The sequence below is a fragment of the Haliotis rufescens genome, unplaced genomic scaffold, assembly GCF_023055435.1.
Source record: "Haliotis rufescens isolate VD_foot unplaced genomic scaffold, xgHalRufe1.0.p SCAF_12, whole genome shotgun sequence".
Classification (NCBI taxonomy): Eukaryota; Metazoa; Mollusca; class Gastropoda; order Lepetellida; family Haliotidae; genus Haliotis; species Haliotis rufescens.
Window position 1 is genome coordinate 17,043,270 of NW_025963802.1, and position 17,741 is coordinate 17,061,010.

At 38.9% G+C, this 17,741-nt stretch overlaps 1 protein-coding gene across 12 annotated transcripts in view; it reads right to left on the bottom strand.

Moving 5' to 3' along the window:
- Positions 1-17,741, bottom strand: part of LOC124145697 (cGMP-specific 3',5'-cyclic phosphodiesterase-like) — a 150,482-nt gene that overhangs the window by 29,624 nt on the left and 103,117 nt on the right. For all 12 annotated transcript variants that reach the window (XM_046515584.2, XM_048393400.1, XM_046515586.2 and 9 more), the window contains one exon: positions 698-856. In XM_046515584.2, the coding sequence (XP_046371540.1) occupies positions 698-856 (159 nt within the window). The remainder of the gene's footprint in view (positions 1-697; positions 857-17,741) is intronic.

The window sequence follows — 17,741 nt, forward strand, 5'->3', positions numbered from 1 at the left end:
AATTAACACTTTAATGAAATTTGTACAAGATGGAAAACAACGTGCATGGAAAAGCGTTCAAATCTAAGATCATCATTTATTGATAATTATACTAGGTGTATATTAAACGTGCTTGCGGTATACATGTACCAGCAGACAATAAGGTTGTTACAAAGTTTCGTGAGTGCATTTTCATTTCAGTTGTGGTTTTTATTGACAGATATATGAAGTATATATGTTCCCGACAATATCGATGTCTAGAGAACAGGTGTAGGTCTTTCCGTGTAAGTTTTGTTATTGTATCTTCAACATTTGTTGATAACTTTGAAAACGATAATCAATATCAATGTCGGCTATTAGTGTGTCTGACAGCGTACATGAATTTGATAAACCCCATTTCACAAACAGCATGATTGTAAATCAACACTAGCGTTGACGTAGGATTACAAATATCTCACTTTTTCAAATTCCATTGGAGAGAAGAGAAGTATGTTTATGTGCGTCAATTTCCAACATAATCTTTCCTACATTCGAAACTAATATTGCATGCATACCATTGCATATAACAGGAGAATAATTAATTGTTCGAAGATTATTTGTCAGCATTGCATGCAACAAAGCGCATCAGGTTTCTGTGACTATGTCAATACTAACTTCGGAATAGCTTACAACACGCCAGCACTTATGTGGATTAAAAGGTTTTCATAGGCAAACCCACCTCCTCATCCTGACGGGTAAACTCGTGGTTCCCATCAATCTTGTTGATTATCTGCGCCACCCCGATTACCTCCCCTTCATAGTTGATGATCGGCAAACAGAGGATACTGTGGGTTGTATAGCCAGTGCGTTTGTCAACTTCTTGGTTGAATCTTGGATCCTGTAACAAAAATGCATGTCCTTCTTACATTTTTTGTCGAACACAAAACCCGAAACCTGTTTGCCCGAAACCTGTACAACTGCTGAGATCGTACATAGATAATCAATTGTTTGCAGGCCAGGAAGCATTCATATCTGATTATGGTACCCATGCATGCCTTATGTTGTACGTATAACTGGTTAACTAGGTCGCAGGGTGGAGAGCGATCTTAGATCTACTCTTGTATCTCAAATAATTTAACATGGAACGCTATAACGCTAATTTCGCGTTGAGGAACCAACTCCAGTGCATAAACTGTAAGTATATTATGCATATAAAGTACTTAATTATTACAAATAGTGTTCTCTAGGCATGCATTTAATACGGAGTTGTCACGAACTAAACAAATAAAAATCTGCTTCCAAAGCAGATTGTGTACTTTACAAAGTTTCAAGTCCTTAATGTGATCTACTTCATCTTTCAGAGGACACGGGTGGTCAAGTCGTTAAGGCGCCGCAATTCGCTGTGCAGAGTTACGTCCCTTGGGCACACCAGAAACCTATGATTGTGATAAGACCTGCATCACTTCGGGATTTCGGGCTGACATGCCGTGATATAACTTGAATATTGGCGTCGTTAATCCCAACTCACTCACTCACTCACTCACTCGTCTTTAAGGTGTGTACCTGTTGCTTAATACGTAACATCGCGGATTCCTTAATCAATACAGAAACATTATAGAATACATGTCGGTAGGGTAGCCTAGGGTGCTATCGTCGTTCAATGCCCCTATTCCCGAGTCAACTTCCGTATTAATAGCTGAAATAATGCTAAAAAGAGACATTAAATCAAACTCACGTTTTCAATCTTAACATATGTCTAAAATGAAAGAAATAAAAGAACTTAAAAATATTTATGAAGTTAAGAAAACAAATATATGAAATATCGAAACAGTTGTATTGATATAAATACAAATTATAGAATGTATAGAGTACATACTCGAATATATGAACAGAACAGTACTATGATTAGGTTTTGTATCATGTTTTCTCTGTAACGCAAAATGTGCATTCTTACACTTTTTACAGATCATTGACGACTGTATTAAGTATCGTTTCTTACTCCGATGTATGTGGAAACACAAGGACGCCTGCAGTCGTATGTAAGTCAGTAACTGCGTAGCCACACAGTGAAATCTCGTTAACTCATTGTTTCCTGGCAAATGTTGTATGCTGTACTTGTTATAAAATATGTTCTGACACCAAAGGCGGAATATAGATTAGAAAGGAACATTCAGGGACAATGAGCGCCTAAATTCTTCTGCATTATCTTGAACTATAGACAGACGTTCACAATCCTGAGTCTCATACATGTTTACTCAATGAATGGGGTAGACTATACTCATGAAATGTCATTTCAGAGAATATGTACACAAACATTATCACCACTTCAGAAAATATGCATATAAATATGATCACTATTTCAGGGATTATGAGTACAAATATCATCACTATCTCAGGGAATATGTACACAAACATTATCACTACTTCAGAGAATATGCATATAAATATGATCACTATTTCAGGTAATATGAATACAAATATTATCACTATCTCAGGGAATATGTATACAAATATTATCACTATTTCAGGGAATATGTATACAAATATTATCACTATTTCAGGGAATATGTATACAAATATTATCACTATTTCAGGGAATATGTATACAAATATTATCACTATTTCAGGGAATATGTATACAAATATTATCACTATTTCAGGGAATATGTATACAAATATTATCACTATTTCAGGGAATATGCGTATAAATATCATCACAATTTCAGGGAATATGTGTACAGATATCATCACTATTTCAGGATGAATATGTATACAAATATCATCACTATTTCAGGGAATATGCATATAAATATCATCACAATTTCAGGGAATATGCATATAAATATCATCACAATTTCAGGGAATATGCATATAAATATCATCACAATTTCAGGGAATATGCATATAAATAACATCACAATTTCAGGGAATATGCATATAAATATCATCACTATTTCAGGAAATATGTGTACAGATATCATCACCATTTCAGGGAATATTGTATAATCTCTGCCATACTATCCGATATAATTTCCCCTGCTATTTTGCTTGTATCGGCAGATCATCGAGACCAATTCTCTGACGTTGACGTATTATATTTATATACAAATACACCTTGTGTTATGGTCTTCAGATCACCATGTCGGGCTACCCTCGAGCTCCCACTTCAAGCTGGCACAATATAACTGAATAACGACATGTACAGGGCAGACCTAACCTTCCCACTCATTTATGTCAATATGTGTGATGTTTTAGAATATACTTCTGATCTGTTCTGTTATGTCTACCATACAATTTCTAAATTAAGGATTAAGGTGTCTGCAAAGTGGGGTGATTACGAGAACATATGAAACGATATTCTTGTATTTGTTTCACGCAATGTACTTACTATTCGGTTAATGGTTTTCTTGTGGAATTTAATACTTACAACAGAGATAGATTAGGTTTTGTTTGTCGTTTAACGCCGCACTCAGCAATATTCCAGCTATATGACGGCGGTCTGTAAATAATCGTGTCTGGCCCAGACAATCCAGTGATTGACATCATGAGCATCGATCCAGGCAATTTGGATACGATGACATGCGTCAACCAAATCACCTAGTCTGACCTGAACACCCGATCCCGTTAGTCGACTTACGACAAGCATAGTCGCCTTTTACGGCAAGCATGGATTGCTGAAGACCTATTCTACTCAGGATCTTCACGGATGGGTCTAATCGATTAGGGACCGGTATTAATAGTTTCCATAGACACGTACGCTAAATATGTCAAAATATAGCAGGGTCCGAATGTGACCCCTACCTTCTCGCGAATACCTGGTGTCATGGTGTTTATGATATAGTAGGAATCTTGCAATGGGCTTTCTTAGTATCATGGCAATGTACTTTGTTGATTCTATTGACAGTGTTTGTTTGGTGTTTCAAAATAACAGGATAACAATAATATTTACTTTAGTATTGTATTATGTCATAATCAGAGCATGAGCTTTGCTGTTGAACGCCGCACTGACCAGCAGTGGTTTACAAATGACGGCTGTCTACAAATAATCGAATCTTGACGAGACAATCCAGTGATTAATCTTGTGAACAACAATCCAAGCATTCAGGGTCAGTTGACACGGGTTATCAACCAATGTCACCGAGTCTGACCACCTGATCCATTAAGTCGCCTCTTACGACAAGGTTTGAGCATAGGCAATGAAGATACATGTGTATGTTGGTTTGAAAAGACCTGGCCCATCTTCAAGGCCTTTGTCACACTCGTTAACGTAGCTCCCCTGCTGTGAATCCTCACTCCTATTTCTCTAGTTCTGACAGCCCTACAATTGAACATGGACATGGATCATGGACACTTGAGTCGTTGGTCATAACACACATGTATGTCCTTTCTGTGGGTATTAAAGCTCATGTATAGTTAGTGGACATGAATAACATATCGCCTTTGTTCCTGGTACGCGAACCACTCTGTGATGAAACTCTTTACCCCTCGCCCTAGCTCACCTCTGTCCAAGGGCTTTTTTGGCAGTGAGTGGTTGTTGTCGTCGGCAAATGTCCGATTTCGAGACAGGTCATGTAAATAAAAGCGACAAAACCCTTTCAATATTCCTAAGAAATATCTGCCAAAAGCAGAGACGATTGTACGATTCCAATTGATCGTGTGTTTATGTACCACTATCAAATTGTAACGATACCAGTTGTTCGCTAAAGGTTGAGCGTATCTTGCCACATCAGTGGCACCCGCCACAAACACATGCAAAGGCAAGTCAATTGTTCCCCTCAAAAACGCACGGGAAAAAAGGGAGATGCGTCGGATATAATGTTTGTCACTGATGCGTCAAAATTTGAAATGTCTTCCACATGTCTACCATAAAACGTTTTGAAAGCTTTACTGAAGCCTTGAATGTTGTAAACTTGGTCGCACAATTTCTGAGCAAGAGTCGCATGACCTTTCTTAAAATCTTGGTAGAAAGAGCTTGCTTGATTGTAATTCAAAGATCTGAAATATAATTTAACACCAAATGCTAGAGCTGCAGGAATACTGCTCGACGTAAAAGGAAAGCTGACTATTGAACAGTTGAAGTCATCCCTCTTGTCTTGTGGAGAGTGTTTTGTTCTTCTGACTCTCTGTGCACAGATAAAAAAACATTTGAGGCGGTCTCACTGCTCTCCTTTATATCTTGTTCAAATGGGTATATCAGTGGAAGGGAATCGGCTATTGGGTGGTTATTGAACGATATAGAGCATGGATATACACGAAGCTTCAGATAAACATCTGAAGACCAAATTACCTTGTTTTGGCTTTGCCAAACCGAGCAGAAAAGTTAAACTTGGCTAAATGACCTTGTTTTGACTTTGCACATGCATAACGAAACAGATCAGCAAGAAGGGGAGCACAATTGGTGCCAATGAGGATGCCCACGTCTTGCTTAAATGTCGTACCCCCAAAACTTTGCATAGATGTTATCAATGAGGGCGTCCAACATTCCACATATTGTTTTCTCACTGATGGTACTTTCGACTCTGCTTTATGTAGAGATTTCTGTTGGACATGGACAGGGCTTCGTCGCTTTATGTATAATACTTTATAATACTTCAGATGGCATTTGTTTTCATTTTTTGGCAAATTGCCCTGAAACTCTGAAGATAGGTATGTAACTATATCTATGGTCACCACGTCTTGTAACAAAAGCCCAATGGGTCAAGGAATGAAGTTTGTCCTTTAGTTTGTCAGGTGGGATAATGGTGAATAAAATTGATAAAAACTTATAATAGTAAAGGCATGACATACATCTTTCAATAACAAACGTTTAAATAATCTCTTAAGAACCGGTTTCTCCATAACACCTTTGGACAATTTTGAACAAAATATTCAGTACCATAGTTTCTGCCATGTCGAGTTCCCGGGCTCGCCAAGTGTGACTTCAAGATTACTAAAATTTCGAGATAAAAGATGTTTTTTGTTTCTTTTGCAATTAAACGCTGCAATACTGCAGTCATAAAACGGTGGTCAGTAAATGCCGAGTCTGGGCTGCACAATCCAGTGATCGATATTGTGGGCATTGATCCACGCCATTGGGATACAAGGGCATGCAATCAACCAAGTGACCGAGTGACTGAGTTTGATACCCGATAAATGTATTCTTCACCCTGCATCTTAGTTATCATAGAATGTGTATGTTTCTCGGCAGGATAAAGTCAAAGGATAAATACAGTATCAGTCGGGGACAGTTACAGATAAATAGTCATAAATGAAAGGTAAGGTACATGTAGCTGCCCGTTTAGGTGTTTACAAACAAACATGGCGTCGCCCTTGTCTATCGGCGATCGAGTCAGAATTGACGATCGTGACCTGGACAAATTACAGGAATAATTATTATAATTATCTGAGATGACAGTCTAAGATACCGAAACTCAGTGTCTAAAGGGGCATAGGTGAGTCTTTTACAAGTGTAGGCAGACATACACATTGCTAAGCAACTTTGCGAGGACACAAGCAGGATCAATTTCTATATTACGTGTTTTGGGACATTCAAAAAGTTGGATTCGGCGAAAGTGTTCTATGTTTCATTTTGTTGCTGTTTGGGACATTTGACTGCGTTCCGTCACGTTATGACAGGCCAGCCAGATTCAGAACAAACGTGACGTCTCATAGACTAGAGCCACCTTCCTTTGATAAAGGTTAATTTCTCTAGCAGGAAGACCGATGGATTGTCACGATAGGCCACAACTTGCAAAGTTGAAAAAATATGTTTAAGCATTTGTTGTTTTGCCTCTATGGCAGTCGCGCCATTGAAAAAAAAACTAATTTCAACTGGAACTTTGTTGATTGTTCTCACTGTCAGACTTACTTAATCACTGACATTGTCACGTAATATAGTAATGCGTTCATTCCAGAAAAGTTTCAATCATTTTGTACTGGTGTCAGAGATGAGAATACAAATTCGACGACAGAGTCTAGATTAAGAGGTTATCACATTTGTGTGTTTTGAGTTTCGCTTATTACCAAGGCTCGCTAAATGGAATATTTATTCATAATACTGAATATTTACCATCTCAAAACATATATACATGTATTACCCACAGGAGCAAGTTGTCGGTGAAATGGTTTTCAGTAATTCTCACTGAGCATTATAACTTTGCCTCTTGCTAATTGCCAAGTTCGCTACATTTGTGAAACTGTTGTCATTGTTTGCGAGATCCCCATAACAACTTGACGTCATATGAACGTCGCAAACAATTTTATGTGCCGTTGATGTCTCTACTTGAGATCAGGAAAATGAAACATTTCAACATCTTCTCAGGAAAATGACTATGGGTAATATGAAGAATAAGCTAATCGCAACTCGGAATTATTGTAGATGATCTGTCCTTCGTGAATTAATCAAGGGTCGGAAGTTTAATTATAATTAAACACGTTATATCTAACGCCACAGCGTTACTGTAAGTTATAAACAAACACAATTTAATGGTATACTTTCAAATGATAAGTATACACCGTTGCTAACATAAAGCGTACAGATATACAGAACGGACAGCAATAGAAAAACTGTGTTTACGTCTTTTGCTTTATCAACAGTGAACGGCACACACGTTCTATCGTAACGACTGAGTTCGTCCTTGGCCCGGTTGAATACATTCGGCTAAATGTGGGCGTGGCACTTGGGTTCAAACAAAACTTAGTCAATGAACAGCCACGAGGAGTAATGCTTCGTATTGAATCTCAATCATCTAATGCGTCCCGATAACATAGGCCTTGTATAGCAGCATACCTTGACATTTTATGTACCACTATACGCCATTGTGTAAGTAAGGAGAACCACATGAGATAATCATGCGGGTTTTGCCCCAGATATGTGGTCTCGCTAGTTTGACGAGTAGTACTTGAACATTGTATGGTTTATTGAAATAAATATGATAATCTAAAATGAATAGTAAAGAGTTTCTTGAATGAGTTTTCTGTGGAAACGGAATATGATACGCAACGCATATTAGCAGAAGCCCTTGAACATGAATGTATTTTGTTGAACTAGTGTTGTATAAAATACCTTGAACAAATTGAAACGCTTATGACGCATCTGTTAAAACATGCCTTTCACTAAAAGCAACGCACAAACGCAGCACTGATAGCAGCGGTGAATTAGCAAATTGCATGTGAAAGCAGTGATAGAGCGTTCGTTTTATATACAGTATACTGTATATATGCTTATAACGAATTACGGTTATAACGAACTAAAATTAGTAGTCCCTTTGAGTTCGTTATAACCGTAGTTTACTGTATGCTAGTATACAGTCATATGTTCATTCATCCTGGAAGTATGAAACTAAGTACATGTTTGTGTTATTTGTATCATATGACTTCAGGTTTACAGGACCCCTTCTCGCAAACATCGGGCTGCATTCCCACATTCAGTTGCGCTAGACCATACTGCGTGTTGTGTTCCCTACGTAATTGTACAACCGTATGCGTTGTGTAGAGAAAACACGGTAGAGCATCTACCCGGATAGCGGAAGGTCTGTAGTTCGAACGCGATTCGCTGTGCAGAGTTGGTAACGCCAGAAACCTATGATTGTGGGTTCGATTCCCGGTTCGCCCCGATTATGTTTCAAGGTTTGTCAGCACCATACCCGTGCTCGTGGGTTTCACCGAAGTGGTAAACGTCTGAGACCTGCATCACTTCTGGCTTTCCCCCCACATGAAGCTGACACGCCGTGATATAACTGGAATACTGTTAAAAGCGGTGTTAAACCCAACTCACTCACTCACTCACTCCATTAGGGAGGAAAGACAAGGACTGGCCGGCTCGGAGTCAGTATAACGTATCCATGTTACGCTGCGGCATGGTGTCTCAATCTTGTCTCAGTCCTGACCTTTACAAGCAATCACAGACACGTGCATGCACGCCGTTATATATAACTTAAATAATCTTGAAAGCGACGTTCAACCCCATTTCACCACACTTCACCTCACCTTAATTGTAATATTGCAAATATACACTAAGGAATGACACAAATATGCTACATGCAAATGTATAGCGAATAGCTGTTACGGCTAATTTCACAAATAAATTCAAAACGTCCACGCCAGAGAATAATCAGTCTCGATTGCAAGTGTCTGCTGATTATACAGACTATACAGATAAACAGATTATAACAATAGCTACATCTCATGACACGGAATATGCTTTCAGAAATCAAAAGCTTCCCAGCTGTTCTTCCGAGACCCGATTACATTGTGCCCCTTCATTTGAAATGCTGGTTCGAATTAGTCATGGACATATGATAGAGTAAAATTATGAATTGACGTCATTTACTCGTTTGAAGTAGATTAACAGTAGATGACAACTGTATCGTATGCACAATATCCACGTGCCAATAGGTGCAAGTTGTTTGATAACATCATGGTTGAAACGTATAGTGACCTGCGCGCCATTGTTCAGGTTGAGATGGCGTCGGTAACAGAATACATACACATAACATTACGAACCTAAAAGTACCGTTAGGCTTGTGTTAACAATAAACAACGTAGCCAGTTATCGTAATGGGGCGCTCTGACGTAAACGAAAAGGTCTGTGCCATTCACCTGTGACGTACACGACTGCACCGTTCTGTGACCGTAAATAAAAACGATTCCATATTTAAAACACATTTATCGTACACTTTCCATTACTACTTCCAATGATATGTAAATCTGGAAATGTGTTTTCCAGGAGGATTCACTGCGAACGACACCGTCCTGAGTTTAACATGCATTCATATCACGGTTGCTGGCTTATTACGCGAACACCTGGTGTCATCCCTGATTTTCAGTGATCCATTCATATAAATTTCAATCACTGGTTTACCTTTTACATGTACGCCCAATGGAGTAAGTGAGTGAGTGAGTATGGTTTTACGCCGCTTTTAGCAATATTCCAGCAATATCACGGTGGGGGACACCAGATATGGGCTTCACACATTGTACCCAATGCTCAATGGAATATGTTTCAGTTGCATATTCATATGCATATTATCAGTAGTGATTGGCCTCTGGCGTTGACGTTTTGGAGTATATATACACAGATATACCGAGTGAATATTGGAGAGAAAAAGTTCTATTGTCCTTACTTTCAAGACACTCAATGACCTTCGCAGAGAAATATATAACAACAGGTTGTGCTTCTTGAAAGAGATTATTAACGGCGGATTAATAAGTATTTAGAAACGGCTTTATTGTATGCATAACAATCTGTTATGTGATCGGAGATTAATGGATACTAGTATAACTACACTCAGGTCCATTTCGGAATATGTGTTGCTTAGAATTATACTTAGTGTTAATAAACAAGAAAACATTTTCCTAGATGAAACCGTCTGTTGCGAAGTCCATAATACACTAATGCCAATAATTGCATTATTCCTATTTCATAAAACGTCAGCTCCCTTTTGGATTTGCTTGTTGTTATGTCCCCTTAGCTGTATAAATTACGTAATAGAGAAATCATATGAATCTGCAGGGCTCGCTGATTCTACTTCCGGAATCAACAAGTTCGAGTGATTTCTCTGGCTTATGATTCCTCCATAAATTTGCATAATGGCCTATAGTTGCGTCAGTTGTACTTTATGAATGCATGTTCTGAATGACCAGTGACTTCCAGCTCAGAATCAACTGAAACAGCCTGACGATGTCATCATGGTTCAGTTGTTATGTGTTTAGGATTTCCTTTGATATTTAGCAATCTATCTCCTGTAAACTGTTACTGGGTAGATCTCGCTTCCAGCAAAACGGAAACATATCTACCAGGACATGGAATACGTGCATGATATCTGTGTGGCCATATGTCTAAACAGATATATCACACCCTTTTAACAATGAATCAATATGCAAGAGTTACTGAAGCAATATTAAGACAAAACAAGTAATGTTGCCAGACGTCAGACACTTCTCTGAATCACAATTGAATTCCTGGCTCAGAATCAACCGCAGCAACAATAGCCTGACTTCATCACAATGGTTTAAATGGAGTAGTACATCATGTATGGCTGCAAATATATATATGAACTACACAGAATAATCGAAGTACCTGCACCCGTGTCAAGACCTTGAATCCGCCAGGACATATCACTCCATGAACTGTCTCACCACTGAATACGATGGTATCCACTGAATTCCATTGAATCACATCTGAATAACTCACAGCGCTGTGAACTGGACCATCCACTGATCAAAGGGTCTCCATGTACGAACAGAATCTCCGTACGGTTACTCGTCATATGGCTGATCCGACATGTTCATTGGCAATTGGTACCAGATTGTAGTCAGAATACTTTTCTTCCAACATCAGCATTGAATCAATGTATCAACCAGTAAAGGTCGTATTACGATAGAAGACACTCAAGTGTGAAACCTACAGCATTATCTCCTCGGTTGCATGGATATGTACAACCATGTCGATTCATCAAACAAAGCACTCAAGCCGACCCATATCACAATTCGAATAATTTTCCACAAGTTCTTGAAATTTGTTGACAATCGTTGTCCCCTCCCTGTCGGCCGACCACCCGAGCAAACAGTGACGTCAGAGTTAAAACACGGCTCTGGCATACGAGAGAGGTACAAGGGTTTTTACTTACAAAACAAGCACTTCAAACCATTGTACGGCTAGCTGACCTAGAGAAAGTGGTATCGAGTACTAAAAGATTTGGATTGTTAAGCTTAAGGTGATTGCTGAGAGAATAGGCATGCATTGTATGGAGTAGAATAAAGCTGTGTTGAACGGGCGTCCTTTGTTGATCAGATTCAGGGATACACTCGTCTCATTTACACCAATACTGCTAGCGGTCGCACCAGGGTTGCGTTCGGGTGAGAATGCGCGACCTCTGAATGCTAGCAGACGCTTGTTTACTACTCTATACAGTGTTTGTTTGTTTCTTTCTTTGTTTCTTTGTTGTTTAACGCCGTACTCAGCAATATTCAAGTTATATGACGGCGGTCTGTAATTAATCAAGCCTGGGCCAGACAATCCAGTGACTGACATCATGAGCATCATCATCAACGCAATAGGGATACGATAACAAGCATCAACAAAGTCGACACCTGGTCCCATTAGTCGCCTCTTACGACAAGCATGGGTTGCTGAAGATCAATTCCAACCCGGATCTTCACTGGTTTACTGTATACAGACACGTCAGTGTTTCTCCGTGTTTATCTGTACAATGATGTGTAAAACTCATTATGAAAGGCATGTTAATAAAAGTCATTACTGACACAATGGCACCATACTAGGTATTCCACATTCGTTAGTACATGTACTTTGAATGGCGTGTCAAAGTAATTTCATCATTAGGCTTGAATTTACAAAAAAATATCAAAAAGTATATGTGTAAAAAATCTATTTCTGCAAATTTCGAACGTTGAATATGTATAGTACCAGTTTTGGGCACTGTCACATGTCATTTCCAATGCAATAATTATCAGGCGCCATTGCCGTTTATTTTTTATGTTTGGGGATGTTGTATTCAATTTGGTATTTAAATTTCATAACACTCTACTCATTGATTAGGACTTGCCTTGAAAAAAGCGACGAGCAATTATGTCCTTAATGCAGCTGCTCAGTTCCCAAAATCGATTGATGATGGCTTAAAATAAAAATCCTTCTACGTCTTTCCACCCGAAAACATATCAGCTGCTTTAATCCTGATTCACGGTGTTCGTGGCGACTGGACGTTTTCGCCCAAACACTCTACAAACTGCTCGCGATCCTCGACAGAACGTATCGGTCATACGAATATCAATGTATGGCTTTTCATAAGTCACTTAACGCCTAGCTGAATGCGATTAAAGAGCGTTATTCAGGGCATTATGAGAGGGAAACAGTGTGGCGAGGGTGGCGACACGCTGCCCTGATACAATAGACGATCTGAGAAGGTTGAGTGTTGACAAAATGTGATCAAGTGGAAGAGGTTAGGAACACTTAATTGCAAAATTGACGCAGACTTTGTGTACAGAGCTGGGCATGTTGTGGTCTGTTTAGATGAACGCATAGATAATGTACTTTCGTTGTTAACCAGAAAATTACAGTCAGTAAACGACGTGCATGCAATATATATTTACAAACCTCAACCACTATAAATCTAACGTGGACGGATATTTCGCTGTAAAGATAGAGTTTGAATATCGCTGGAAATGCATGGACACTCAAATAGCCTTACAACCTGCGGCATACAATCACCTCATGCTTGAATACAGTGTCACCTCGTTATTCCAAACCCCGCGTATTAGGAACTCCCGCTGTCCGGAAAATGGTGGGGTGAAGTGGGGTTCAATGTGTACGCACGTGCGTGCGTGTGTGTGTGTGTGTGTGCGTGCGCGCGCGTGTGTGTGTGTGTGCGCGCGCGTGTGCGTGTGTGTCTGCGTGTGTGTGTCTGTGTCTGTTTGTACTAGTTTGAACAAAGTGAGGATAAGATATATGGATCACTTGCTTGATAACAGTGTTAGATCCTACACCGAAACGTCGCTCCCATTTGTAATAAAGAACTTGTTCAACCATATACCTTATCCTTACTTAGTACTCAAGCTAGCACACTGAGTTGGGCAGGGTGACAAGTACGAGGATCGAACCACTGACCTTTCGCTCTCCGGGCAGACGCCCTATCCACCCCGAACGAATAATGCATGGGACGTCTACATATAGTTAAAGGGACTTTATATGGCTGCGATATTGTCAATGGGACATTACACTTCACTCAAAGGAGCGACTACTCCACAACAATGGTCATGTAATCTCTTAATGGGGATCCGGACCATTTCACAGAGGACCGTAATCTTCAAACACAGTTTCAATGTATATGCTTCATAACTCTCTTGAAATATCTATGTGTCCATATCAGCCGAATGGTAAATATTACCCGTTGAGCGAACATTGATGATGATATCTTGTTTAAAAGAAAACAAATATCCCTCATTTTACCAATACATTTTCACTAACATGTCAGCACAAGCAAATGTGTTACATTGCATCATTCGTGTAATTCTGGTTAAGAATGATTGCTTTATGGTATTTTAAAAGCGTTTAGTAATCTAAAAACTAACATTGGCCCCGTGAAGGAGTGTACTGCATCTTACAATGTCGACCCTGTTCAGTACAATATACTAGGATACAAGTACATATCTGAGCTCCAGATAAGCTGCGTATCTGCGTGAAATACGCATCAGAAATGCAGAAATACGCAGTAAAAAATAATCCAAGCGTATCAAATACGCAACGAACATTACAGATACGCTACAAAAATAAAACTTGTGCGTATCATCAAAATATTGTGAAGTAACCCTGCGTATTCGATTAGCAAATCAGCAACTTATTTTCAAATTATAAACGGGCATTCCGTCAACCTTGCCAAACTCCACGATGACAGTTACATCATGATCATTTGCCATCACACTTTCTTGTGGAAGTATCGTGGTATTTTTGAGTCCTATAAAGCTCTCGAACCCACACGACACCAGTTTGCAGGGTCTAGATTAATAGTGTTTTTAAATATTTAACTTAAATACCCACATGTGTAAAAACTAGTAGGTAACAGAAATTTGAATACCCAGATAGAATTACTGATACCCAATGATTTTAAAATGCATGGGTAAAATACCCACAACACCAAAAGCTTATCTGGAGCTCTGTCATATACAACGCACAGTTATCTGCTGATTACCTCACAACAAAATCCTGAAGAAGATTTAAGATTGTGTAGCCGCAAATAGTCCTATTAACTCAAATACCATTACCAGCCCTTTGTGGAAATGGATATCGATTATTCATGGACTGTGTTACTGTTTCATGAACAGACACTTATAGATTTGCTTCTTTATTCACTGACATAACTCATTTCATAATGAGCTAGTATGAAACATACGGGTGATATTTGATGGTACGGGTAGTTGTTCTTGATTCGATATCATAGGGGGAAAAGGTTCCAAACGTAGTTACAACGCATTGGCCTCCTGTACCCTCACATACGGCATAGTCATTCTAACATTGTTCCATTGATTGACGGTGAAAGAACTCATGTTACCTCGTACCATCCATATGACGTTGGTCGTGAAGAGGTAGAATAGAGCTCTCTACACAGACGATACCGTGAGGCATATGTGTCAGTAGCGGAATGTAAAGGATTTTACGAGCTGAAAGCTTTGTACACCACGGAACTTTCAGGTCGTAAATTCCCGTGCCCCTCGCTACTGATACTGGAATGAATGTAACATTACAAGTTACAAAGATATATGTTTACCGAAATACATCATGAAAAATAGAATAATACAAAACTAAATTTCATCAAAACTTACATTTACCACCATACTTCAGTGGATGGTCGTCCAATACCACCGATGAACGTAAGATTGAAAGTGAATACCGGAATAGGCTCGATTACGTTTACGATTGAATACGACTTCGAGTAAAAAACAAATGAACTTGCCCCCGTTGGAAAATTAACATTACACGCGGTTGGAAACAAGCGAAGACCCTACAGTAGATCAAAATACCTTCAAAGATTCTGCAGTCACCACACAGTCACCTTACTCAAGTGATACATCGAAATAACAGAGCTGGAGTGTAACACTCTGTTCTGTATTTGCGTTCTGTTGTATATTATTGCTATTCTCTGCTGTTGCTATCTGTCTCGACCCTACATATACTGAACACGCGAATCCATAAATATCATCCTCTTGAAGATTGCTCCAACACATTGTGTAACCTTTAAGAACGATTCAATTTGGCTTTCTGTTATCTCAAGCACTACTCCGCTGGTTCACGATTACCGAGCTTCTGGTAGAACACCACGAGCGTGTCTGTAGCAGAATTCTTTAAATTTCCTAAGATGACATATTACCTAGTTATGCTTTCTTAATCGATGGCGAAAGCGTGTGTCGGTTAACTTCATTAGCAACTTTTATTTTTGCAAGAAGCGAACTATTTCACAGCCTTTTCCCTCTGAGCGTAATCGCGCATGAAAGTTTCACTGATCCATTCTAATTCTGGTTAATCTGTACTTGTTTTGCTTCACTGGGTACATGATGTGCTTAGCTGCCCCTAAGCAATGACGCAAATACAAAACCGACCACGTTCTTCTAGCCTTTACTTTCTAGGAATCTAAAATTTTCATTGATTAATTTACAGTAAACATTGTCTTTAAATATAATTTCTTGTTCGTTATCAGAAAGACATAGACGAGATAAAGCCTGAATTTTGCTTCTGGCACGGATACATGTAAAAGTAGACACAATTTATGAATATCTTCTTTAATATTTACATTATAGCAACGTTTCGGTACGGATCCTTTTACCGTTGTCAAGTACGAAACGTGGCTATAAAAGTATAATTATTAAATAAGTTGTTATCCATAAATTGTGTCTATTTTGTCATTCGCCAACTTCTAAGAAATGGCTATTAAACATCATACTAGTTTGAATTCAAATATTAACGTTTATGAATATCAACATTTAATACATATAAAACATGTTATATAACCCATGTGGCACATTCGATTTCATTCCAGTAGACTTAAGATGTTTTCAATATATTCCGCATGCCATCTCAGTGCTTTATCTAGTTGATAACATTCCACACACCAACAAAAATATCAGAAATTCGTGTTGTATTATTTCCCCCAAGATTAATCTATACTATATCTTCTAAAAATACCGCATTTGTACACGAAACGTTATACATATATATTAAAATCTAAAAATAATGCATTGTTATTCTTTGTCATTAGAGTCAGAAAAGGAAGAGCTTTTCAACAACCATCTACCAGCTTCAACCAATAACACGAGGTTCTGAGAAACCTAAAAGTGTCCTTTCCCTTTTCAGCTCAAACAACTTTAATAGAAACCTTCAGATGGTGGGCTTTCTTTGAGCACAACCGGATGAGTATCTTTTGACACCGACCGGATGCTATCCGCAATCTGAGAACCTCATCACCCAAGGATGTTTTAAGTCCGTGGACTGCTGTCGTTTTTCATTTCCACAATGAGCCTTAGTGCAGTTCTGAAACCATTTGTATCAGTTGTTGATCATCGGTTGTTGTTTTTACACATGCGCCTCGAGCACTGTGTTGTGTTTGTCCATTAGAAATCTAAATCAATGTCCTTACGTCGACCTTTTAGGACTTTGAAACAATTTAGATGCATCTAAAGTATTCTTGCTAAAAGCACCGCCTAGTGCAGCAATTTGGAGGAATTAATCAGCATTAAAATTACATTTTTCAGCATAACGGGATGCGAGAAGTTTCTCCGAAGTAATGTCCTATTTTAATGTGTACCACGGGTTCCCGTGTTGTGTTTTGCAATTGACTTGCCTTTAAAAGTGTTTGTGACGGATGCCATCGGTGGGGTGGGATACGTTTACATTTCTCGAACACCTAGTATCATTACGATTATATAGTAATTCATAAAATCATGGTTTAGTCGGAAATGTAGAAGGAACTGGTTTTAGTGGAGACTTCTTATGATTAAGGAAATAGTTATATCGCTAATATTTCACATACTACGATATGGCAGCTGAACCTGTACCATGAGTACTATCAGTGTGTACTTTCTCTGAGAAGAAGAGTTAGAAACCAGACTCTTGTAACATAAAACTAAGGTGTAAACACTATTGATACAGTATCAGTGAGTGAGTTGGGTTTAACGCTTCTTTTAACAGTATTCCAGTTATATCACGGCGTGTCGGCTTCATGTTGGGGGGGGGGGGGGGGGGAGCCGCAAGTGATGCAGGTCTCCGACGTTTACCACTTCGGTGAAACCAACGAGCA